General features: G+C 48.5%; 1 protein-coding gene across 1 annotated transcript; it reads right to left on the minus strand.

Moving 5' to 3' along the window:
- Positions 1–1,056: 1,056 nt before the first annotated feature.
- On the minus strand, positions 1,057–25,466 carry LOC308590614 (amino acid transporter heavy chain SLC3A2-like). Its single transcript, XM_081200811.1, has 9 exons — positions 25,165–25,466; positions 18,535–18,885; positions 16,173–16,331; positions 13,461–13,546; positions 11,282–11,359; positions 9,660–9,718; positions 5,836–6,010; positions 4,791–4,919; positions 1,057–2,372 (listed from the first exon to the last, which is right to left on the minus strand). Exons 2-9 carry the CDS (start codon positions 18,860–18,862, stop codon positions 2,022–2,024), a joined length of 1,365 nt encoding a protein of 454 aa, XP_081056937.1. The 5' UTR covers positions 18,863–18,885; positions 25,165–25,466; the 3' UTR covers positions 1,057–2,021.
- Between the last annotated feature and the right edge of the window lie 1,408 nt (positions 25,467–26,874).

The raw sequence follows: 26,874 nt of genomic DNA on the forward strand, positions 1-26,874 counted from the left end.
GTGGTTACTCTGTGTATGCTCAGAGGCATCCCCTCTCTAGCTGGTCCCCTGTGACCTTATGACTGAATAGGGCACAGACGAAGCGCTGTGCAGACAGACTCCGGCTGGCCTCCCTCCCCTGTTTGTCTTGTGGGAGGGAAAACATTGTCGGCCAAGGGAGTTGGCGTTTGGAGAGCGTTGGCTACAATTATATTGGCTCTGCCCCTCTGTGTGTGCCAGCTGCAAAACCAACCACTTTCCCCACTCTGTATCTATGGGTGTGTGAAATTTGGAGCCTGAATTTGCCTGGAATTCCATAATCCCCCTTGTTTTTTTGCATGGTTGTAATATGGTCTGAAGCTCAACATCAAAAAAGCGAAGATCATTGCCACTGGGCCCATCACCTCCTGGCAAATAGAAGGGGAAGAAATGGAGGCAGTGAGAGATTTTACTTTCTTGGGTTCCATGATCACTGCAGATGGTGACAGCATTCACGAAATTAAAAGACGCCTGTTTCTTGGGAGAAAAGCAATGACAAACCTAGACAGCATCTTAAAAAGCAGAGACATCACCTTGCCAACAAAGGTCCGTATAGTTAAAGCTCTGGTTTTCCCAGTAGTGATGTATGGAAGTGAGAGCTGGACCATAAAGAAGGCTGATCGCCGAAGAATGGATGCTTTTGAATTCTGGTGCTGGAGGAGACTCTTGAGAGTCCCATGGACAGCAAGAAGATCAAACCGATCCATTCTGAAGGAAATCAGCCCTGAGTGCTCACTGGAAGGACAGATCCTGAAGCTGAGGCTCCAAGACTTTGGCCACCTCCTGAGAAGAGAAGACTCCCTGGAAAAGACCCTGATGTTGGGAAAGATGGAGGGCACAAGGAGAAGGGGACGACAGAGGACGAGATGGTGGGACAGTGTTCTCAAAGCTACCAGCATGAGTTTGACCAAACTGCGGGAGGCAGTGGAAGACAGGAGTGCCTGGCATGCTCTGGTCCAGGGGGTCACGAAGAGGCGGACACGACTAAACAACAACAAAAACCACACACACACACAAGAGGAAACCTCTATCCCCGACCTCGTAGCATGACACATTTATTTGGTGTCTGTGGTAACCCCTTATGCTAGGCCCTGTTTGCACCCTACATGTAAAGCTCTAGGTCTAGGATAATAACCCTTTTCAACAGTCAAGGGCTCAACTAAGCAGACATCTGGGAGATTTCCTTTATTTCATTTTAATGCACAGTGGCAGGTTTTTTTTATCCCACATGGATGTGGCCAAAAGGAGGATGGCATCCCATCATTCTCAGGTCGTACCATATATTTAAAGCACGCTATGATGCCACTTTAAACAGCCATGGCTTCTTCCCCCACAAAAAAATTCTGGGAACTGTAGTTTAAGAGTGCTGAAAGCCCTCCGTAGACCCCTATTCCCCTCGCAGAACTACAATTCCCAGAGTTCCCTGGGAAGAGGGGTTGATCCTGAAAACCATTCTGTGAACTGTAGTTCTGTGAGGGGAATGGGTGTGTGTGTCTCCTAACGCCTCTCAGCACCCTACACTTCCCAGAATAATTTCGGGGAAGTCATGTCTGATTAAAATGGTTTCACAGGTGAGTCTCACCAATCTGCATTATAAGTACCATACTTTTCGCTCTATAAGACGCACCAGACCACAAGACGCACCTAGTTTTTGGAGGAGGAAAACAAGAAAAAAATATTCTGAATCTCAGAAGCCAGAACAGCAAGAGGGATTGCTGCGCAGCGAGAGCAGCGATCCCTCTTGCAGTTCTGGCTTCTGGGATAGCTGCACAGCCTGCATTCGCTCCATAAGACGCGCACACATTTCCCCTTACTTTTTAGGAGGGGAAAAGTGAGTCTTATAGAGCAAAAAAATACGGCATGTATATGCATCAGTTACAATATCCAATGGGATAGGAGCATCTCTTCCATTGGTCGATAGCAGGGCGGCCGAGCGGCCAATAAGAGTTCCTTCCGCGTCCCATTGGCTGCCAGCTGTGTGGACCGGATTCCGTGGCAGCCAATCACTGCTCGCGTCCTCTGGGCACTTGGAGGAGGACAGCTTGGTGTGGCCTCAGCCTCACTCGGTCCACGTTGCTCTCGCGCTGGGGCTCAGGGTGGGTGCTGAAGAGAACCTTGGCAGGAACCAGGAAGTTGAGCTGGCTTAGGCTGAGCTGGAGGGGCCGCGGCCTCAGGTTCAAGACCACCAGGATTGCGGAGCAGGATCCGGGCCGGAGAAAGGCGAAGACGTCCTCCGAGTGGCCGGCAAGGGGCAGAGGGATGTAATCGACGCCGTGTAGAGCGAAGGAGGTGGCGTGCAGAGCGAGGAGAGATCGGTGCAGGATTTCCAGCAGAGTCCGGTCAGAGCTTCCTTCCTAATTGAGAGAGCACAGAAAGCAGCCTCAGACCACTGGTCCACCTAGCGTGCTGGTCCTGAGGGTTAAGTGTGCGGCAAGGTCCGAGTCCGGTCCGAGGGTGCAGTATGGAGGCTGTCCGTCAAGGCTGAAGCGGGGTCCAAGGCAGGGAGTCGAGTGAGGTCAGGAACTCTGGCAGAAGAGCGGGACAGGATTCAGGCAGGAACAGGCTACCAACAATGTTGCTCCCACAACCTGGGACTGGGCTGGCCGGCTTTTATCTGCCCCGAGGCATAGGGCGGCCCCGGTCCACAGGTGACTCGCCTCTCCTGGCCTTAAGGCGAGCACTCCTCCTGCGGGAACTTAGTTCCCTCCGCCTCTCTGCCCTGAGTCTCTACAGCTCAGGAGAGGCTGGAGGGTTACTGGACCCAGAGGCAACCTCAGCTTCCCCTGACGGGGCTGAGAGTGGAGCACCTGCAGGCAATGGGTCCTCCATCACCTGCGGAGCCAGAGCAGTCTCAGCTGGAGCCTGCACCTGAGGATCCAGCACAGGTGAGGACCCTTCAGGCTCAGGCCCCAGCCCCGGATCAGCTGGTTCTGGAGGCGGGGACTCCTGTGCAGGCTGGGATTCCTCAGGTTCAGCCTCCGAGTCTGAATCCCAGGCCATCACACCTAGCTCCATACTGTCTACACTGGCAGCAGCTCTCCAGCGTTTCAGGCAGGGTCCAGGTCTACCTGCAGATGCCGAGGATCGAACCCAGAACCATTTGTGTGTGAAGCGTATACGCTGCAGCTGCACGAGGGACGTCCCGTCGAAAAACACATACAACAGGATTCTAGTCCTCATCGCTTTGAATAAGGGGCTGATTTAAATAGGGGGTCAGCGGTGCCATCAGACCAAAAGTCAGTGTTGCCCCGTTTGGGCTGGATCAGTGGTTCCCAAAGTGGGGTGGTGGGGTGGTAGGATCACCGAGGTGGGGGGCTAAGAGTCAAGGGGGCAGCAGGAAGTATGGGTGTACTTAAGGGTTGCGTAGGTTGGGGAGCAGGCCAAGTGGCGAGGGCAAATCTCCGGAGTTTCAGAGAGGGCACACCTACAGCCCTATAGGAAGATGGAGAGGCAGCATGGTGTAGTGGTTAGAGTGTCACACTAGGACTGGGAGAGAAAAATACAATAAAACATCAGACATTAAAAACTTCCCAAAACAGGGCTGCCTTCAGACGTCTTCTAAAAGTCATATAGTTGTTTATTTCCTTGACATCTGATGGGAGGGCATTCTACAGGGCGGGCGCCACCACTAAGAAGGCCCTGTGCCTGGTTCCCTGTAACTTCACTTCTCACAGTGAGGGAACCGCCAGAAGGCCCTCGGAGCTGGACCTCAGTGTCCGGGCTGAAAGATGAGGGTGGAGACGCTCCTTCAGGTATACTGGACCGAGGCCGTTTAGGGCTTTCAAGGTCAGCACCAACACTTTGAATTGTGCTTGGAAACGTACAATGAAGATCTTTCAGGACCGGTGTTATGGGGTCTCGGCGGCCGCTCCCGGTCATCAGTCTAGCTGCTGCCTTCTGGCTTAGTTGTAATTTCCAGGTCACCTGCAAAGGTAGCCCCATGGAGAGCACATTGCAGTAGTCCAAGCGGGAGATAACCAGAGCATGCACCACTCTGGCAAGACAGTCTGCAGGCAGGGAGGGTCTCATCCTGCATTCCAGAGGGAGCTGGGAGACAGCTGCCCTGGATACAGAATCGACCTGCGCCTCCATGGACAGCTGTGAGTCCAAAATGACTCCCAGGCTGCGCACCTGGTCCTTCAGGGGCACAGTTACCCCATTCAGGACCAGGGAGTCCTCCACACCCGCCCGCCCATTACAGCTTGTGCAAAACCCACCTTTTTCTGCATTGGACACCCCTCTTGATTTCAGCTAGTCCATCTGCCAGAGCCTGTCTTCACAAGCAGGGGAAGTCCCCAACTCCAGTATACCTGAAGGAGCGTCTCCACCTCCATCGTTCTGCCCGGACACTGGGGTCCAGCGCCGAGGGCCTTCTGGCAGTTCCCTCAATGCGAGAAGCCAAGTTACAGGGAACCAGACAGAGGGTCTCCTCGGTGGTGGCTCCCGCCTTGTGGAACGCCCTCCCAGCAGATGTCAAAGAGAAGAACTACTACCAGACTTTTAGAAGACATCTGAAGGCGGCCCTCTTTAGGGAAGCTCTTAATGTTTAACAGACCACTGTATTTTAATATTTTGTTGGAAGCTGCCCAGAGTGGCTGGGGGAGCCCAGCCAGATGGGCGGGGTATAAATAATAAATTCTGTTTTATTCTAACTCACTGAAGGTTTGAGACATGTAATAAATAAGTAAATTACGGGGATTCGGCCCAACGGACATGCTTTAGCACTGAGCTAAAGCCCTTCGCCAAGTGTGAGACAATGGTCTGTGTCTCACCGTGGACGCATTCTGCAACGGAACAGGGGATCCTTCGCCTCCTTGCAATAGCGGGACTCCTGGAAGGGTGAGCTGGAGAACTCCCAACATCTGCCCCAAGCCAGCCTTGAGTGGGGATCCCCATGGCACCTGGAAGAGAGAGAGAGAAACAGAGAACAGAAAACGATGTGGACCCCAAACCAAGGCCTTGACTCATTTACTGGTTTATTTTTTTGCACAAGGGATTATTTGGGTGCCTTCTCAGCATAACAAAACCTCTTGTAGAATTGTAGATTACAAGCAACAAGTTGAAAGAAAATTATATGAAAACGATGTACCGTTGGTATTTAACTCCTAGTAAATTAGGAAAAATGTATAAAACCGAGTCAAATGTATGCTGGAAATATAAGGGGAAAGAAGGCACCTTCTATCATATGTGGTGGAAATGTAAGGTAGTAAAAGGATTTTGGGAAATGATATATAATGAGTTGAAAAAAATGTTTAAAATAACCTTTTCTAAAAAAACCAGAAGCCTTGCTTTTAGGAATTCCAGGTGCTGAAATCCCAAGGGAGCAGAAAATACTATTTATGTATGTGACCACTGCTGCGCAGATGTTATTGGCCCAGAGATGGAAAGAAGATAAAGTCCTGATCAGAAAAAAATGGCAGATCAAGTTGATGGACTTTGCCAAAATGGGTGAAATGAAAGGAAGAATCAGAAATCAGGAAGACCAACATTTTAAAAAGGAATGGGGGGGAATTTATCACTGATCTTTAAGACCATTGTAAACAGTTAAAATCGTTAGTAAGATTGGAATATCGCTTGTAGTTTAATGGTGAACATTGGATACAATGGGGAGATAAAATATTTGGATTATTATAAAAAGATGCAGGAGGAAATGATTAACAATAGGACCCACAAAGGGAAGGAGATTCCTTGTAATTTTGTTTTTAGGTTGGATATGTGAAAAATCTGAAAAACCAAATATTTTTTTAAAAAATAAGAATTCAAAAAGCAGCTTGCACCAGAGAAGTTTCACGCAGCCCAAGCAAAGTCCCTCCTCACCATCCAGCCGGGCCACGGCATCCGCGGGTGACCCAAGGCCCCTTCCACCCGTTGCGCCAGTCCTTGGGCAGTCAGGTTCTTCTCAGCTCCCAGCAGACGGCAGCTGAGGATGACGCTCTCAGGCACCCGGCAAGAAACGTTGCATCCTTCGCTCTCGTCCAGGACAATCAGGACCCTGAAAGAGATGCATGTGAAATTAACCCTGTCACTGTTTTGCAGGGCGTGTGCTGAATTGCAGATTTCAAATGCTTGCTGCTTCGACGCTGTGACGGCCTGGGAATCTGATTCAGAGGCTGAACCGGAGGAATCCCAGCCTGCACAGGAGTCCCCGCCTCCAGGGCCAGCTGAGCTGGGGCAAGGCCTAGATGCTGAGGAGCCTGCACCTGTGCCGGATCCTCAGGAGCAGACACCAGCTGAATCCACTCTGGCTGCAGAGGTGATGGAGGACCCATTGCCTGCAGGTGCTCCACTCTCAGCCCCATCAGGGGAAGGTGAGGTTGCCTCTGGGTCCAGTAACCCTCCAGCCTCTCCGGAGCTGCAGAGGCTCAGGGCAGAGAGGCGGAGGGAACTAAGTTCTCTCAGGAGGAGTGCTCGCCTTAAGGCCAGGAGAGGCGAGTCACCTGTGGGCCAGGACCGCCCTAGGCCTCAGAGGAGATAAAGGCCAGTCAGCCCAATGCCAGGTTGCAGGAGCAACATCGCTGGTAACCTGTTCCTGTCAGCACCCTGTCCTGCTCTCCCTGAGTTCCTGACCACGCCCGGCTCCTTGCCTTGGACCCCGCTTCGTCCTTGACGGACAGCCTCCATACCCTTGACCTAGGACCCGACTCAGACCACGCCACATGGTAACCCCCCACCCCCCGGGGCCAGCACAGACACAAGACTTTTTTTTGCAGTAAGGGACACGGCAGGGGTTGCTTCCAGATGGCCTGCTTATGGTGCATGCACCAAGGGGGTTATACGATGTTATGTCCAGCAATAACACAACATTTCCCAGTGCGTTTCGCCATGGCTTCCTCATTGCAAAAAGCCTGCTTTTCATTTTAAAGGGGGAAGTGGGTTTGTTGTGCAAGAGCAGCAGATCGGCTGTAACCGTGCAGCCTGAATTGCTGGTATGCGTTTGAATCCCACCTAATAATAATAATAATAATAATAATAATAATAATAATAATAATTTATTTATACCCCGCCCATCTGGCTGAGTCTCCCCAGCCACTCTGGGTGGCTCCCAATCAAGTGTTAAAAACAATACAGCGTTAAATATTAAAAACTTCCCTGAACAGGGCTGCCTTCAGATGTCTTCTAAAGATAAGATAGCTGCTTTTTTCCTTCACATCTGATGGGAGGGTGTTCCACAGGGCGGGCGCCACAGGAACATGAATGCATTGCAAAGTGCAAGATGGCACTTTTACCTCCCTACAAACCAATCCAAATGAATTCTAAATAAAAGATGGTTCCAGTTACAGATAGGTAGCCGTGTTGGTCTGCCATAGTCAAAATAAAAAAATTCCTTCCAGTAGCACCTTAAAGACCAACTAAGTTAATTCTTGGTATGAGCTTTCGTGTGCATGCACACTTCTTCAGATACACTGAAACAGAAGTTGCCAGATCCTTCTATATAGTGAGGTTGCATAGATGAGTCGTCAACAGGCTCATCTCAGCTATCTGCCAATCTCCCATTCCCACCACCCTTCTGAGTAATACCCCTCCCCACCTTCTCACTATATAGAAGGGTCTGGCAACTTCTGTTTCAGTGTATCTGAAGAAGTGTGCATGGACATGAAAGCTCATACCAAGAACTAACTTAGTTGGTCTTTAAGGTGCTACTGGAAGGAATTTTTTTATTTTAAATAAAAGATGGACATTGCAGAATCTCCCGGCTAACTATGTGCAATGCATTTGGGACGAATGACGTCGTGCATTTCAGGGTCAGTCTAGATGATGCCCTGAGTACCTTCCAGTCCTTGGAGTCCTGTGCCCAGTGCTGGTTGGAATCTATTGGAGGAGGCTGCTGGGCTGGCCGCACAAGTTTTTTGAAAGGTCGTTACCTGGGCTGGCCACCTCAATGTCCCCATCAGCATCACAAAAGACTGAGCTAGGCTGCAACTATGTGGGGGGGCCTTCCAGGCTAATGGGTGGAAAGAGGCTGGAAGCTGGAGACACAGAGACCTGCTAGCTCTGTGCTGGACCTAAAGCTGCAACCAATGGAGAAGCAATTAATGCAGACCCCCCCACCCCACCCCAAGTGTCCCTATTTTCCAGGAACAGTCCCGGATTTGGCAGGGGGTTGGACTCGATGGCCCTTGTGGTCTCTTCCAACTCTAGGATTCTATGGATTTACAGAAGCCGTTCTGGTTTCTGATTTGATCCCAGAATGTCCTGCTTTTCCTTAAGGTAAAGGTAAAGGGACCCCTGACCGTTAGGTCCAGTCGTGGCCGACTCTGGGGTTGTGGCGCTCATCTCGCTTTACTGGCCAAGGGAGCCGGCGTACAGCTTCCGGGTCATGTGGCCAGCAGGACTAAGCCTCTTCTGGCGAACCAGAGCAGCGCACGGAAACACCGTTTACCTTCCCGCCGGAGAGGTACCTATTTATCTACTTGCACTTTTGACGTGCTTTCAAACTGCTAGGTTGGCAGGAGCAGGGACCGAGCAATGGGAGCGCACCCTGTCGTGGGGATTCGAACCACCGACCTTCTGATAGGCAAGTCCTAGGCTCTGTGGTTTAACCCACAGCGCCACCTGCGTCCCTTTTATTATGGAATAGGATGTCCCTATTTTCATCTGAGAAATGTTGGAGGCTATGCTTAACGTTGACGTATTATGCCCAGGTTGCATATATGTGTAAGTATATCCTAAGGACACGACAGTATCTGCTGTTCTTCATTCCTATGAAACTGAACCCTGGCCAAGCACTGGAATGTCTTGCCACTCAGATATTGGGGTGATGCGTAACAGTACCCAATAAAAGGCCAAACCCCCAGCCCCCCAAACTTCAGATTCTCCAATGCCTTGGGACTGCCTGCATTCCCCAGTCCTGCCACCAGAGGTCCTCGCAGACCCTGGACTACGGAGGGTCTGGGGGAAAGGAAATTGAAAAGATCAGAGAATAAAATATACGATGAATTTAAGAAATTATTTAAATTGACTTTTTAAAAAAGGCCGGAGATTTTCCTTCTAGGAATTCTGCCCATAGAAATAAAGCAAAATACAAGACCACTGCTTATGTATTCAATTACGGCTGCAAGAATACTGATAGCCAGAAGTTGGAAAAGTGAAACAACAGCTACAAGAATAGATTGGCAATCACTCATGCAAGAGTACTTTCAATTAGCAAAGCTGAGCGGAAAAGTTAGAGGAGCCCCAAATAAAAAAATATACAGAGAATGGGGACTATTCAAAGAGTATATATAAGATTGTGCTGTAAAAATGACGTTATCCTAGCAGAACTGAATGATACTTGTATATAATAAACAAATGGAATAAACATACTAGAAAAATATACAGGAAAAGTTATAAAACAAACTGTGCAACAAAATTAAGATAACAGAAAAAGTACAAAGAGAATGATTGGAAGTTTCTTTCAGAAGACTCTGTTAGATAAGACAGGATGTTACAACCAATGTTCATTTCTTATTGTTAACTCTCTTTTGCTTTTTTACTTTTATTTCTTTATCTTTTTTTCTCTTATAATTTCGTGTTTAATTTTGTTGTAACTATTTGTAACATATATGTAAGATGTTATTTTAAATCAAGAAAGACGAATTATTTAAAAGAAAAGAAATGAAAAGATCAGAGAACCCCCCATAGGCCACTGACCCCTCACTTACTTCTCCTGCCCCCGATCTGGCTTCGTTTGAGCGCCCAGCTCACTCCAGGCATCCAGAACCTGCAATCAAGCCCCACAGAAGACAGTATCACACACCCACATATTTGGGGTTCATCAATCCTAAGAGGGAAAGCTCAGGTTCCCAACTGCAGTTCCAATCAACAACACACCTTAGATTCCTCAGTGTACTTACAAATGTGCATTGCAAAGGGGGCATTGTAGAATTTTTTCCCTTTTCTTTACCTATAGAGCAGGCACCCCCAAACTCGGCCCACCAGCTGTTTTGGGACTACAACTCCCATCATCCCTAGCTAACAGGACCGCTGGTCAGGGATGATGGGAATCGTAGTCCCAAAACAACTGGAGGGCCGAGTTTGAGGGTGCCTGCCATAAAGGCATCGTGTTGGCTAGATGGGCCAATGGAGTCTGTTCTTACGCTCACCCCAAATGTGAGGAAGCTGGGGTGAGGGCTAAAGGCTGCCCAAAACCCTTGTTAGGTTCGAGTATGTACAGAGTCTGGAGTTTAAAATGCTTCTATATTAAAACTTCGTTTGTAACTCGCCTCTCTTTTTCGTGTCTTGCTCTGTAAAGCGGATTTCCCTTTAAAACTGGTTTGGGGGTCCCTGTCCTCTCAGTGCCACATAAACCCTGAAGTTGCTACTGCAGACAAAATAGGAGGGGCTTTGCAATCAGTCCCTTCGCTTCCTTAAGTATGAAAGGCACTAACCTAGCTTGTGTTGCGACATCAGTTAAAGATTTATTTATCCAGGCAGATCTGGATAAAAACCTGGCGGCTTCTTCTTCTTCATCATCATCATCATCATCATCTTGAAACACAGGTGCCTAGCAAGCTGTCTTACACAGAGTCAGACCATTACTCCATCTAGCTTGATATTTTAAAGCTCTGGTTTTCCCAGTAGTGATGTATGGAAGTGAGAGCTGGACCATCAAGAAGGCTGATCGCCAAAGATTGGATGCTTTTGAATTCTGGTGCTGGAGGAGACTCTGGAGAGTCCCATGGACTGCAAGAAGATCCAACCTCTCCATTCTGAAGGAAATCAGCCCTGAGTGCTCACTGGAAGGACAGATCCTGAAGCTGAGGCTCCAAGACTTTGGCCACCTCCTGAGAAGAGAAGACTCCCTGGAAAAGCCCCTGATGTTGGGAAAGATGGAGGGCCCAAGGAGAAGGGGACGCCAGAGGACGAGATGGTGGGACAGTGTTCTCGAAGCTACCAGCATGAGTTTGACCAAACTGCGGGAGGCAGTGGAAGACAGGAGTGCCTGGCGTGCTATGGTCCAGGGGGCCGCGAAGAGGCGGACACGACTAAACGACTAAACAACAACAACAAGCTTGATATTGTCCACACGGACTGGCAGCATCTCTGCAGGATTTTAAGAAAGGGTTTTTTAGCCCTACCTGGAGATGCTGCCAGCAGGGTTTGGACTTGGCAGCTTCTGCAGACAGCACAGGTGCCCTGTTGCTTAGCCACAAACTTCCCCACGTGCTTTTTTAAATTTATTACTTTTTTTTAAAGTGTCGGTCTGGGATTCGATAAGAAAGGGTGTGGTATATGAATATTTCAAACAAGCAAACAAAAAGCCACTGGGTGGCACCGCTCTTACCGCCTCCAGACGCCAGGCCGGATCCTTGCCCACCAGGAATCCGTGGACCCCCAGAGCCTGCCAGAACTGGAACGCCCCCTGCAGGGTCAAAAGGAGGCGGGAGCTCAATTTGGCTGCAGAAATCCCAGGCTCACTCAACTGCGAATAAGACCCACTTTGAGACAGAGGGACTGACTTCTCAGTTAATGTGCCGTGTGCCCACTTGCGGTGCATGGAACTGAACATGCCAGGACCCGTCAGGGCTCAGCCCAAGAGCATGTCAACTCAGAATATTGCGTCTTGAGAGCAAGGGCCGGATTTGAGCCAGGTGTGGCCCCTGGCTCGGGTACAGTGTGTCTCTGTGCACGTACAGGATGAACCCAGGGCCGGATTTAGGTCCGATGAGGCCCTAAGCTGCTGAAAGTAATGGGGCCCTTTATACGTCCAGCTGTGCTTTGTCAACAACAAATTGTCTCTGTTTTTTTTGTCTTAAAAGATACGCTATATGGTAATTGATAGACCTAATAGGTATCTAAAGCCATTTGCACATAACAAAATATGTATTTTATCCAAGTAATTGTTGAACTGAAATACAATTAAGATAGGAAAATTCATGTTAAATTGCTGTTTTACGGGTTGTTTTTAAAAGTCTGGAATGGATGAATCCGTTTTGCATTACTTTCTATGGGAAAGCGCCCTTTGGTTTTGGAACAAACTGCCGGAATGTGATTAAGTTTGAGAACCAAGGTACCACTGTATATAGAAAGGAGCAAAGCAGAGATATTTTAGGGAGCAGGCTAGCGGGCGGGGGCCATTATTTATATCATAGGAGCCTACACAACACAAAAAACTGTTGCTGTAGGTAGGTTTTATTTTATTTGTTATTTTATCTTATATTTTGGAAATGTACATCCAGGGTTTTTTTTCCCTTTGCATTTTTTTTGGGCCCCCAAGAGAGTGGGACCCTAAGCTATAGCTTGTTTAGCTTCTACGTAAATATGACACTAGATGAACCTTCCCTCAAAACGGACATTGTATAGCTGGAAAAGGTTCACCAAAATGATTGGGGGGGGGGGGAAGGTGGCATCATTTGGGAGTTTTCAGCTTTGAGGGGAAAAGCAAGCGTAGTTAATCTGTGGAACTCCCTGCCACAGGAGGCAATGATGGCCATCAACCTAGATGGCTTTAAAAGAGGATTGGGCAAAGTCATGGAGGAGAAGAGGGCTGTCGATGGCTACTAGACAGGACAGCTATAATCTGCCTTTATGGTTGGAGGCAGAAATGCTTCTGAATCTGGAAACCGCAAGAGAGGAGAGGGTCTTATAAATAATAATAATAAATTTTTATTTCTACCCCACCCTTCCTGGTTCAGAAAACCAGGCTCAGGGGAGCTAACAACAAATTTAAAACACATAATCGATGCATCAAAAAGCAGCATAAAATACAGTATAAAACGTGAATAATAAATTCAGAATTCAAAAATCAATTTAGGAGGGGAAATCCATCCAATAAACATTAGATGATCACCAGGGCTAGCTGGATAAGTTAGTCCTATTTGGGCCGGCGAGGAGACCAGGGGAGAATTAGCTGTGGGATCCCAGAGCGGGGAATCTTCATAAAAAGGGGAGAAGGAAGGAAGGAAGGAAGGGGAATAAAAGATCAAGCTAAGTTCAATTAAAGGCCAGGCGGAATAGCTCTGTCTTACAGGCCCTGCGGAAGGAAGTTAAATCCTGCAGGGCCCTGGTCTCATGGGACAGAGCATTCCACCAGGTCGGAGCCACCACTGAGAAGGCCCTGGCCCTGGTGGAGGATAATTTAACTTCCTTAGGGCCTGGGACCTCTAAACGTCCTGGACCTTAAGGTCCTCTGTGGGGCAGACCAGATCTTGCACTCAGATCCTGCCTGCAGGTTTCCCATAATGTACATCTGGTTGGCTAATACGAGAACAGGGTTCTGTACCAGATACGTCACTAGCCTGATCCTGCAGGCTGTTCTTAGTTTCTTATGCACCACCCCCCCCCCAGCCAACCTCTGCACATCTGGGATCAGAAGAAAGGTTTCTGGGCCAAAGTCTGTGAATTCCAACCAGGCTTGAAGTTTATTTCAGAATTTAAGCAAACCGACATCAGCAGCCTCCTGCCCTGGCAGCTGAATACAGGCAAACATGGCCAGACTTTGAGGAGGAACGACAACCACATACCTTGAGGTGCTGGTGTGTCCAGTTGTGCTTTGCAGGGGAGTCCAGCTCCTCTTCCCAGACTGGGAGTTCAAGCAAAATTCGGAGTCCTGGGTGGTTAGAGGAGAGGGGCGTTGGAATGGGAAAAGGCAAAAATAATAGACTCATGGCCACCCAACCACTGCTTGCAAATCTCCGGTGAAGTTGAGGCCTATGTTGAACAACTGTTATCATAAGAAAAGTTATTCCTAATGTTTCATCAGAATCTGTTTTCTTGTCGTTTGAATCTGTTGCTTCAAGTCCTCTCCTCTGGAGGAGCAGGTAAGAAGCTTACTCCATTTTCCATGTGACCACTCTTCAGATATTTGAAGGTAGCTAAAATATCTCCTCTCTGTCTTTTCCTCTCCTGGCTAAACATTCCCAACTCCCTCAACTCTTCCTCTGAAGTTCGAAGACCCAGCTCTACCTCTCTTTCAAATCAGAACCAGTGAAGGTCCTGTGTGAGTGTCTGGAGGCGGTTGGAGGATGGATGGCGGCTAACCGATTGAGGTTGAATCCTGACAAGACAGAAGGACTGTTCTTGGGGGACAGGTGATGGGTGGGTGTGGGGGACTCCCTGGTCCTGAATGGGGTAACTTAGCCCCTGAAGGACCAGGTGCGCAGCCTGGGAGTCATTTTGGACTCACAGCTGTCCATGGAGGCGCAAGTCAGTTCTGTGTCCAGGGCAGCTGTCTCCCAGCTCCATCTGGTACACAGGATAAGACCCTCCCTGCCCGCAGACTGTCTTGTCAGAATGGTGCATACTCTGGTTATCTCCCGCTTGGACTACTGCAATGCGCTCTACGTGGGGCTACCTTTGAAGGTGACCCAGAAACTGCAACTAATCCACAATGCGGCAGCTAGACTGGTGACTGGGAGCGGCAGCAGAGACCATGTAACACCAGTCTTGAAAGACCTACATTGGCTCCCAGTACGTTTCTGAGCACAATTCAAAGTGTTGGTGTTGACCTTCAAAGCCCTAAACGGCCTTGGCCAGGTATACCTGAAGGAGCATCTCCACCCCCATCGTTCTGCCCGGACACCAAGGTCCAGCTCCGAGGGTCTCCTGGTGGTTCCCTCACTGAGAGAAACCAAGTTACAGGGAACCAGGCAGAGGGCCTTCTTGGTGGTGGCACCCGCCCTGTGGAACGCCCTCCCATCAGATGTCGAAGAGATAAATAACTACCTGACATTCAGAAGACATCTGAAGGCAGCCCTGTTCAGGGAAGTTTTTAATGTGTGACATCTTAGTGTATTTTTGGTCTTTGTGGAAGCCGCCCAGAGTGGCTGGGGAAACCCAGCCAGATGGGCTGGGTACAAATAATAGTAAATTATGATGATGATGATGATGATGATGATGACGTGGTCGCCCTCCTCTGCCCACCTTCCAGCTTGTCAACATCCTTCTTAAATTGTGGTGCCCAGAACTGGACACAGGACCCCAAGTGTGGCCTGACCAAGGCAGAAGAGAGCAGGGCTATTATCCCCCTTGATCTGGACACTAGGACTTCTGTTGGTGCAGCCTAGAAGTTGCAGCACAACAACCTCATCAGGTGTGGAGCAAGATTGTACTTGAAGAACTGCAACCTGCCATTTCCTGCCTTGAAACAGGCCCTGTCTGTGGGCACCAGAAGCTCAGCTGCTTTCTGTGGCATCAGGGCTCCTTGGTCCACCAGCATGGCCTGCTCTGACTGGCAGCTGCCCTGTGGGGCTTCAGGCAGGACTCTCCTTTGGTGGACGTTTTTAAGCAGAGGTCAGATGGGCACCTCCTCTAGCTGCAGCGGATTGGACTGGATGACCCAGGGGGTCCCTTCTAACAACAATTCAATAATAATAATAATAATAATAATAATAATAATAATAATAATAATAATAATAATGTTTTATTATTTATACCCCACTCATCTGGCTGGGTTTCCCCAGCCACTCTGGGCAGCTCCCAACTGAATATTAAAAACACAATACAGCATTAAACATTAAAAACTTCCCTAAATAGGGATGCCTTCAGATGTCTTCTGAAAGTCAGGTAGTTGTTTACTTCCTTGACATCTGGTGGGAGGGCGTTCCATAGGGAGGGTGCCACTACCGAGAAGGCCCTCTGCCTGGTTCCCTGTAACCTCACTTCTCACAGTGAGGGAACCGCCAGAAGGCCCTTGGAGCTGGACCTCAGTGTCTGGGCTGGACGATGGGGGTGGAGACGCTCCTTCAGGGATACTGGACTGAGGCCGTTTAGGGTTTTAAAGGTCAGCACCAATGCTATGAATCTAGGACGGGGTAGGCAACCTAAGGCCTTCTCAATCCAGCCTGCGGACGGTCCAGGAATCTGTGTGTTTTTACATGAGTAGAATGTGTCCTTTTATTCAAAATGCATCTCTGGGTTATTTGTGGGGCATAGCAATTCGTTCATTATTTTTTTCCCAAAATATAGTCCAGCCCACCACATGGTCTGAAGGACAATGGACTGGCGTACGGCTGAAAAAGGTTGCTGACCCCCAGTGGCGTAGCGTGGGGGGTGCAGGGGGGGCCGGCCGCATCGGGCACAACATCTGGGGGTTAGGGTTAGGGGGCGCAAATCCACGGGTTAGGGGGCGCAAATTACTTGCCTTGCCCCGGGTGCTGACAACCCACGCTACGCCACTGCTGACCCCTGATCTAGGTCTTTACCTCTGCCACTGAGCTGTAACCACCCCTTCATACCTTCCTTCTTCCCAACATCCACCAGGGCTTCCAGCTGTTCCTGAGACCCATGGGCAGGTAGGATCCTGCTCAGATTGGCAAGGTCGCTCTCAAGGATGGGGCCCAGTACCAAGGCCTGGATGGAGAAGGCTAGGAGCCGGTCCAGCTGACGTCTCACACCTTGAGGGAGAAGAAGCAGGGAGGAGCAGCAGGGTCACTACTTAGACTCCACCCCACAACTAACACCCCTCTTGATTAAGTGGGCACAAGATGTGGGTCACTATATTGGTTACGAATGATGGGGAAAGTTGTGGGAAATAAATATGAATTTCACGGCATGTCGTGCAATACAGTGGTGCCTCGCAAGACGAAATTAATTCGTTCCGCAAGTTTTTTCTTCTTGCGAGTTTTTCGTCTTGCGATGCACGGTTTCCCATAGGAATGCATTGAAAATCAATTAATGCATTCCTATGGAAACCGCCTTCAGACCAGGTCTGGGGACAGTCTGTCCCCCGACCTCTTCTGAAGGCTGGGGGGGGGGGACAAGGGCTTTTCTTCCCACCCCCAGCATTTTAAAAAACCCCGGGACAGCGGAGGACTTCTCCGCTGTCTGGGGCGATCTTAAAATGCTGGCGGGCGGCATTTTAAAATCGCCCGGGACAGCGGAGGACTTCTCCGCTGTCCGGGGCGATGTAAAAGCCCCTGGGAAGGCAGGCAGGGGGGACAAAAGTCTTTGCTCCCCACCGCCTGCCTTCCAAAGCCGTCCGGGACAGCGGAGAAACGTGCTGCCTTTCTCCGCTCTCCCGGGAAGGCAGGCGGGGGGAGCAAAGACTTTCGCCCCCCGCCTGCCTTCAGAAGAGGTCCTGGACCTCTTCTGAAGGCGGGCGGGGGGCGAAAGTCTTTGGCCCCCCCCCGCCTGCCTTCCAAAGCCGTCCGGGACAGCGGAGAAACGCGCTTTCTTCAAAAGCCGTCTGCGATAGCGGGAAGCGCTTCCCTGCTATCCCGGACTGCTTTTAAAATGCTGGCGGTGGGGAGCAAAGCCTTTCGGCCCCCGCCGGCCTTCCTGGACCTCTTCTGAAGGCTGGAGGGGGGGAAAGGCTTTGCTCCCCACCACCAGCATTTAAAAGAGGTCCCCGGAGATTTCCCTATGGGTTTTCTTCTTGCGAAGCAAGCCCATAGGGAAATTCGTCTTGCGAAGCACCTCCAAAACAGAAAACCCTTTCGTCTTGCGGGTTTTCTGTCTTGCGAGGCATTCGTCTTGCGAGGTACCACTGTAAAATAAAACTCGGTGAAAATGGCCCACAGAAGGTATTTAACACCCACCAGATTGGGACGCGGGTGGCGCTGTGGGTTAAACCACAGAGCCTAGGACTTGCCGATGAGAAGGTCGGCAGTTCGAATCCCCGCGACGGAATGAGCTCCTGTTGCTCGGTCCCTGCTCCTGCCAACCTAGCAGTTCGAAAGCACATCAAAGTGCAAGTAGATAAATAGGTACCACTCTGGCGGGAAGGTAAACGGCGTTTCTGTGCGCTGCTCTGGTTCGCCAGAAGTGGCTTAGTCATGCTGGCCACATGACCCGGAAGCTGTACGCCGGCTCCCTCGGCCAGTAAAGCGAGATGAGCGCCACAACCCCAGAGTCGGCCACGACTGGACCTAATAGTCAGGGGTCCCTTTACCTTTACTTTTACCTTTTAGATTGGCGAAAATGTCTTTAAAAAAGGGAAAAGGTCTATTTTGGAAGTTTAATGAAATTGAGGGATCCCTTTTCCACATGTGGTAGTCCTGTAAAGTAATTAAGGAATATTGGGAAACCATGTAGAATGAATTAAAAAAAAATTTAACTATCCCAAAACACCTGAGGTTTTCCTCTTGGGTCCCAAAAAAGCAACAGAGTTTATTACTATACCCCACCTCCTCAGCTAGAGGCTTATTGGCACAAAGGCGAAGAACAAGTCTAGTGACCCCTAAGGAAGAACGGGCAGTGCGAAATTTTCGAATATGCTGAACTGGCTGGTCTGACGAACAGGGTAAGGGAAAACGAAGATAAGGAATATAAGGCGGAATGGGCAATTGACTATTTTAAGAACCAATCTAGACAAATACATAGCTTAGCAGGTCTCCAGTAAATCCAGCAGAGCTGAAAGAGAGTATTTAAATGGTAACAAATAGGATGATTAAAAAGATGTGGATTACGCGGAGTAGCAGAAAAGAAAAGGAGCCAGGAATAGGGTGGAAGGGAAGTCACATGGTATATGTATACATTCTGTATTTGGTACGAAGTTTTAAGTGGGACAGGGACAGGAGGTTAAATATGCTCTCCGTTCCTGTTTTTGAAAACGTAATTTTCTAAAAATAAAAACCACAACCCTCCTGACCTCCTTACCTTCCAGGTCTCCTTGCCCATCGCCGTCGGAATCCGGGAAGGAGGCCGCGGGCAGGTGGTAGAAGGAGGCTTTCTGCCACCAGACCAAGGGTGGCTGCGGCCGTGGCATCGTAACCAAGAGGAGGACGGCCAGGGCGAGCAGGCAGGCGAACAGCGCCCCCAGGAGGCAGAGCAGGGCCTTGCGGACGCCCGGCCAGGGGGCAGACCCCGCCTGCTGGACCACCTCCTCCTGGCTCAGGTAGGTGGGGCTGGGCAGGGCGTGGCCAAGTAAAGGGATGCTCTCGCTGGGCACCTGGGAGGTGAGGACCACGTCTTCCGCTTTGCCCATCCTCTATTCCTTTGACCGCAGAGCTGCAGGGGGTCAAAGACAGAGTTGGAAAGAGGGGAGCATTTTGCGGTGGGGATAATGCAAGTCAGCGCAGTATTTGGGGGGGGGGGGTTTGATTCTGACCAGCGTGGATTTGATTTAAATCAAATCGATTTCAATCACGATTTCAGTCACTAGTCAGGAAGACGTAGAATCATAGAATCATACAATCATAGAATCCTAGAGTTGGAAGAGACCACAAGGGCCATCGAGTCCAACCCCCTGCCAAGCAGGAAACACCATCAGAGCCCTCCTGACATATGGTTGTCAAGCCTCTGCTTAAAGACCTCCAAAGTAGGAGACTCCACCACACTCCTTGGCAGCAAATTCCACTGTCAAACAGCTCTTACTGTCAGGAAGTTCTTCCTAATGTTTAGGTGGAATCTTCTTTCTTGTACTGTAGTTTGGATCCATTGCTCCGTGTCCGCTTCTCTGGAGCAGCAGAAAACAACCTTTCTCCCTCCTCTATGTGACATCCTTTTATATATTTGAACATGGCTATCATATCACCCCTTAACCTCCTCTTCTCCAGGCTAAACATGCCCAGCTCCCTTAGCCGTTCCTCATAAGGCATCGTGATTTCAATCATCTTTTTACAGAAAGGCTCATTCTTGCTGGTACAGTCATACCTCGGGTTGCGATTGCTGCGGGTTGCGTGTTTTCGGATTACAGACATGCCGAACCCGGAAGTACCGGAATGGGTTACTTCCAGGTTTCGGCCCATGCGCACAAGCACTAAATCGCACTTTGCGCATGCGCAGAAGCACTAAATCACAATTTGTGCATGCACAGAAGTGCTGAATCGTGGCACACACAGCACTGTGGGTTGAGAATGTGCCTCCTGCACAGATCACGTTCGCAACCTGAGGTTCCACTGTGTAATCTTAGTATTTGCAACCAGATGAAGGTTTCATTTTTGGAATCATAAATTTCCAGAGTAGTTTTTACAGCTATATCAAAAATAGCTGATTTGGTTATACTATTAGAAATACAAAGACAGGAAATTATGAAATTATTGTTTATATTTGGACAACTTTTCTGCTGCGCTTTATTGGAAGGAGAAAAATAACCATTTCCTTAATAACAATTTAAACAATTTATTCAACTAAAACAATAGCATTATAGCATATGTATCTATGTTTGTTACCTGATGTGGTTAAACGATTTTAAAAAACAAAAAACAGACTGAGTTTTGGCACACGTGGAAAACTTAAAACAAATCCTTACTTCCTGATGAATAGCCTTTGGACTATAATGTAACCTAAAAAGAAAACTATATTTAGAAAGATTTTTCCTCCGAAAGCATTTTATTTTAAAAATCTGATTTAAATAAAAAAACCTAATTTAAATAAATAAATAAAAAATAAAACCATTGCTTTTTATCCACCCTGATTCTGAGATGAATCATGGGTTCACAAAATTCTCCTGCCCACAAGACAATGAATGGGGAGCTCGAGTGAAGTCTCAGCCAAAGATGAATGGCAACGTAAAGTGATGGAATATGAGCAGCTTGCAGATCTAACTTACAGAATAAGAGAACAAGAAGAACGTTCATTTAAAGAAGATCGGAAGATGTATGCTGACTATACAAGGGGAAATTGTGTACACTTGAAAACATTGGCAGCATTAAGATAAAATCAACAGTGTAAATCAGTTCTGATGGAAGTAATAATGGAATACTGAATGGTTTAGTTTAGGCCTTTGGTCAGGGTTTTCAGTAGGCCCTGGAGAATATTAACCACTCTCAATTTTACCCATGGACTGCCATCTGTCCAGATTTTAATTTGCTCTGAACTAATTTTAAGATGTATTTTAATTAATTGATTGCCTGTTTTATGTTCTTATGTTCTTTGTATACTGTGTTACTTTTATGAAGTTAGCCGCCCTGAGCCCATCTCTGGCTGGGGAGGGCAGGGTACAAATAAAAATTTATTATTATTATTATTATATAAAATATGCAGGGATTTATGCCTTGCAAAATGAACCATGGAAAGAGAAGAAGGGAAGTCATTGATATTTTAAGGTTGTCTGAATGAATACAGTCATACCTCGGGTTACAGACGCTTCAGGTTGCATTTTTTTGGGTTACGGACCCGCCGAAACCCGGAAGTACCGGAACGGGTTACTTCCGAGTTTCGGCGGTCGCACATGTGCAGAAGCGCTAAATTGCGCTTTGCGCATGTGCAGAAGCGCTGAATCGCAACCTGCACATGCGCAGATGCGGCGCTGCAGGTTGCGAACGCTGCGGGCTGCAGACGTGCCTCCCGCATGGAGCAGGTTCGCAACCTGAACGTCCACTGTATTCTAAGTTGTAAAAGAGAAAATTTAATAAAAATTATATATATGAGAGAATGAATGGGAGTTGCCGCACCCGAACTCTGAAGGCTCCCCGCATATCTCAGTAATAAGGCCAGCCCTCCTGCCGCTGTAAAGGTGGGCGTTGCGAAAAGGCGTCTTGCAAAATGCTTCTTGCGAAGGATGCGGGGACTATGTGGCAATCGTGCCCGTCTCAGGGAAGAGGCGGAGGGAGCAGGAATTCAGCTTTAATGACCTTCGGGAAAATCAAGGCAGCATTCCAAAGTCACACACGCCTGTCTTTGCTCCCGTGTCTACCTTTGTGAAGAAATCCACGAGAGGGTCCCGTCTCCAAGGCCTCCTCACCCTTGTTCCAGTTACGATACTCAGATCCCTTCCTTAGCAGGGATGCAGCTGATAAGAAGGAGCAGCCCTGCTTCCTTCCAGGAAGGATCATAGAAGCACAGCAGGGGCCCGGTGGTCATCTAGTCCAACCCCAATAATAATAATAATAATAATAATAATAATAATAATAATAATAATAATTCCACGGGTGGAGGGAAGACACAGGGCAGGAAATGGATAAATGTTGGTACATAATGAAATGTGAAAATGTGAATTTACAAATATAATGTATATGTATCATTATGTAAAGATTTCATATATGTAAAGGTAAAGGTAAAGGGACCTCTAACCATTAGGTCCAGTCGTGGCCGACTCTGGGGTTGTGGCGCTCATCTCGCTTTACTGGCCGAAGGAGCCGGCGTACAGCTTCCAGGTCATGTAGCCAGTATGACTTAGCCGCTTCTGGCGAACCAGAGCAGCGCACGGAAATGCCGTTTACCTTCCCGCTGGAGCAGTACCTATTTATCTACTTGCACTTTGATGTGCTTTCGAACTGCTAGGTTGGCAGGAGCAGGGACCGAACAACGGGAGCTCACCCCGTCGCGGGGATTCGAACCACCGACCTTATGATCGGCAAGTCCTAGGCTCTGTAGTTTAACCCACAGCGCCACCCGTGTCCCTTATATATGTATTGTAACATTAATAATGAATAAATGAAAAAAACAAATCCTTCTTTTTCTCTGACCTGAATCTTCCAACTCCTATCCTGAGCATTAAAAAAGAGTCAGTGACGATAACAATGATGATCCTGCTACTTATTTGTAAAGGGTGCTTCAACGACTGCGTTTTTGGACTATGTTCTGAGAGCTGTGGCGAGTATTGCAGAGCCATTCCAGAAACAGCCCAGGCCTGGCTTTCTGCTGCTTTGCAGAGAGACAACGCCTCTCCTTCCATATCTGTGTTACAAGAAAAGATCTGCCACCGACCTGATACATTCCTCGGGGTTTTGCTGAGATGGAGCCATGATAACCTCTCCCCTCCCAATCCTATGCACTTTTACACAGAAGTAAACGAAGTAAAAGAAGGGACGTGGGTGGCGCTGTAGGTTAAACCACAGAGCCTAGGACTTGCCAATCAGAAGGTCGGCGGTTCGACTCCCCGCGACAGGGTGAGCTCCCGTTGCTCGGTCCCTGCTCCTGCCAACCTTGCAGTTCGAAAGCACATCAAAGTGCAAGTAGATAAATAGGTACCACTCTGGCGGGAAGGTAAACGGCGTTTCTGTGCGCTGCTCTGGTTCGCCAGAAGCGGCTTAGTCCTGCTGGCCACATGACCCGGAAGCTGTACGCCGGCTCCCTTGACCAGTAAAGGGAGATGAGCGCCGCAACCCCAGAGTCGGCCACGACTGGACCTAATGGTCAGGGGTCCCTTTAGCTTTACCTTTAAGAGCACTTCCAGAAAGTCACTGTTTGGGGGCAGGATTCAGTCACAGACCTGCGAATTCAGGTTGTACAATTCAAGCAACAGTTGTGCTCCAACCATGCACCCAGTTCCTAAAATTGGAAGGGTTTTTTTCCAATAAGGATAATCTGGACTTGTGTACAATATGAAATCTAACATGCTATAATCGATTACAACGTGGCACCTAACATACTGTTGGTATTCCTGAGCAAGATATTATGCAGTGCGTTGTATAAAAATACTGTACAGCAGCTCTTAATAAAAAAAAAAGATTTTAATCAAGTCTTACTGACTAGTGATTTAAATCGTGATGAGTAGAATGTGTCCTTTTATTTAAAATGCATCTCTGGGTTATTTGTGGGGCATAGAAATTCGTTCATTTCCCCCCCCCCCAAAATGGGAAAGGTCTGAGGGACAGTTGGCCATCCCACGGCTGGAAAAGGTTGCTGACCCCAGTCCAGTGGGTTTTTGCTGAAAACAAAATGCCTAAATTCTAACACATCCTAGTACGTACTTTTCTTACAATCTGTTCCTCATTTTGGAGCTCTCTGCTGAGCAATGCTGGTGGCTGGTCTGTGGATGAAATTTACAGTCGATGCTCGGGTTGAGAACGTGATCCGTGAGGGATGAACGTTCACAGCCTACGGCGTTTGCAACCCGCATCTGCGCGCACACGGGTTGCGATCCGGTGCTTCTGCGCATGTGCAAAGCGCGATTTAGCGCTTCTGCACATGTGCAACCGCCGAAATCCGGAAGTAACCCATTGCGGTTTCAGCGGTCCATAACCCGAAAAAACACAACCTGAAGCGGCTGTAACCCGGGGTATGACTGTATATCCCAACTTTTTCTCCAAGGAATTAAAAGTGGCATTCCTGGTCCTCCCCCTCATTTAATCACCCCAACAGCCCTGTAGAGGTAGGTAAGGCAGAGAGAGAGAGGGAGCTTCGTGGCTGATTGAGCATTTGAACCCAAGCCCTGGCTGTCTATGGAACAAGGTGTTTCATATACAGGGGAAATGTGGTCATTTCCAGTACAGTGATACCTCTGGTTACATACGCTTCCGGTTACATACGCTTCAGGTTACAGACTACACTAACCCAGAAATAGTATCTCGGGTGAAGAACTTTGCTTCAGGATGAGAACAGAAACCGTGCTCCGGCGGCAGCAGCAGGAGGCCCCATTGGCTAAAGTGGTGCTTCAGGTTAAGAACAGTTTCAGGTAAAGAACGGACCTCCGGAACAAATTAAGTACTTAACCTCGAGGTACCACTGTGTCTGCATCCAGTAACAATGGAGACAAAATTAAAATCAGTTTGCATCAAAGGTGGACCTGCCCAATTCACCCTTTCTGGAAAAAACCACAAACCAAAGCCAAACCAACCATCACAAGTCACCCTTCTCTTAATTTTTCAACGTAGCTCCTCAGCCAAGTCTCATGTACAAAATTACATATACCAGGACCTGAATTGTGCACGGAAATTCATTTGTCCGTGCAAATAACATGCAGGAACGCATTGCATTAAGGGAAATCGCTTTGCAAAAATGGTGTTTATTAGGCATAAAATTGCATACGAAAATGTGTGTATCGGGAGAACTTTGCACGGAAATGCTGACAAACTGTCGGGAGGCCTTAAAGTAAAATCCTCGAACCGATTTGGAAACGTGCAGTGTGGAATTTAAGATTGGGAAAAGGAGAAACCCAAAATGGACAGATTAACATGTCCCTTGCATACTTTTTTTTCCAGGGAAAAAAAGGGGGTGGCTTGAGAAAGAAGCCCCCAGAGACCGCCTGCCGTTCAGGATGCAGTTGCTAAACTGGGGATTTGCCAGGTGGCCTAATAATAATAATAATAATAATAATAATAATAATAATAATAATAATTTATTTGTACCTCACCCATCTGGCTGGGTCTCCCCAGACACTCTGGGCGGCTTCCAACGAAGATTAAAAATACATTTAAATGTATAAGGCATGCTGCCGTCCATCCCGCCGAACCCCCATTCTCTGTGCCTTCCCACAAGCTGCAAAACAGGGTAATTATAAACGACGCCTACCTTACAGGGTCGTTGTGACAGTTATACAGAGGCCATCACATTTTGGGAAACACTGGACGCGTTGCCAAATATTGCAATGAAATGGTCCTGCAAAACAGGCGTCGCTCTTACCGTGTTGTGTTCTCTTCTTGCAAAGGAGGGCAGGGAGGGGGTGCTGAATGAGAGTAACAAAAGAGAGTAACAGACCCGTCTCTCTGGGTCTCCTCCTTTCCTTCCCGGACTCTGGTGGGCTGGGAAGAAGGCAGGAGTGGGTGAAGTCTCTCCCCAGATATCTCTTGCATCCAATGTCCTGGACGGGGGGAGGGGGCTGGCTGGGAGCTCCCAGGTCCTTGTGAGCCATTAGGAGGGGGGTGGCAATATTTCGTCAGCTGTGCAAGCGGGAGGAAAGGCCCCTTCAGCTCACCTTGTTCCTTTCCAGCTCTCGAGACTCTTTTTCGGGTGGTTAAGCGACCAATAGAGAGCAGTCCTCTCTCTGAAGACCCGCTTGGTCCAAAGATCAAAAGCCAGAAGAAGGAGAGGGCTTGCAGCTTCCCACCCCCAGCAAGCCAGTTCGTAACATGCACAAATAAGCCAAGAGACCATACTGTCTGCAATTTATTTTTAATTAGGTGCCAGAATTCCGACTCTTTTGCGTCTAAATTGCTTCCAGCTATCGGATGATGTTCATTTAAGTCCTGCTCCAAGCAGGCGTATTGAAAGCAGTCGTTTGAGGAACGGTTGAGGGAGCAAAACGAGCACCCATATTTAGGGGCAGTATATCTTTGAATGCCAGATGCTTGGGGGGGGCAAGGAGGGCTGTTAACCTTTCATGTGGATTTCGCAGACGCAACAAGACTTTCTGAAGTATATCTGAAGGAGCGTCTCCACCCCCATCGTTCTGCCCGGACACTGAGGTCCAGCGCCGAGGGTCTTTTGGCAGTTCCCTCGCTGCGAGAAGTGAGGTTACAGGGAACCAGGCAGAGGGCCTTCTCGGTGGTGGCGCCCTCCCTGTGGAACGCCCTCCCACCAGATGTCAAAGAGATAAACAACTACCAGACTTTTAGAAGACATCTGAAGGCAGCCCTGTTCAGGGAAGCTTTTAATGTTTGATGCATTACTGTATTTTAATACAGTGGTACCTCGGGTTACATACGCTTCAGGTTACAGACGCTTCAGGTTACAGACTCCGCTAACCCAGAAATATTACCTTGGGTTAAGAACTTTGCTTCAGGATGAGAACAGAAATCATGCTCCAGCGGTGCGGCGGCACCAGGAGGCCCCATTAGCTAAAGTGGTGCTTCAGGTTAAGAACAGTTTCAGGTTAAGAACGGTCCTCTGGAACGAATTAATTACTTAACCCGAGGTGTCACTGTATTTTGTTGGAAGCCGCCCAGAGTGGGCAGGGTATAAATAAATTATTATTATTATTATTATTATTATTATTATTATTATTATTATTATTATTATTATTATCATTATCATTTAGTCCAACCCAACTTCCTGTCGGCCTGGTCTACCTCACAGGGTTGCTGTGGGGGATTAAATGAGGCAGGGTTTAGGAAAAGCATCCGTCCAAGTCCTTCACATGAGACTTCAATGATTCAGTCCTTGCAATGCAAAACTTTGACGCACGCACACACTCAAGGGTCTGGAAAACGAAGCCTGGTGAGGAACGGTTGAAGGAGCCGGGTATGTTTCACCTGGTGTACCGGCCACCTAGCGCACCAGCAGCCACCCTGTCAGGCCTGTTGGAGGCGGTGGCCGGCTGGGCCTTGGAGTTCCCCAACCTATTGGTACTGGGGGACTTCAACATCCATGCTGATGCCACTCCCTCCTCACAGG

The sequence above is a fragment of the Podarcis bocagei genome (genome assembly GCF_964188305.1).
Source record: "Podarcis bocagei genome assembly, chromosome: 7".
Lineage (NCBI taxonomy): Eukaryota > Metazoa > Chordata > Lepidosauria > Squamata > Lacertidae > Podarcis > Podarcis bocagei.

Coding starts and splice junctions, on each gene's coding strand:
- LOC308590614 (XM_081200811.1), bottom strand. CDS start 18,862: ATGGGCAAAGCGGAAGACGTGGTCCTCACCTCCCAGGTGCCCAGCGAG. Junction 11,360..13,460: donor GGACACACCAGCACCTCAAG/GTATGTGGTTGT, acceptor TTGACCCTGCAG/GGGGCGTTCCAGTTCTGGCA. Junction 4,920..5,835: donor TGCCGTGGCCCGGCTGGATG/GTGAGGAGGGAC, acceptor TCTCTCTTCCAG/GTGCCATGGGGATCCCCACT.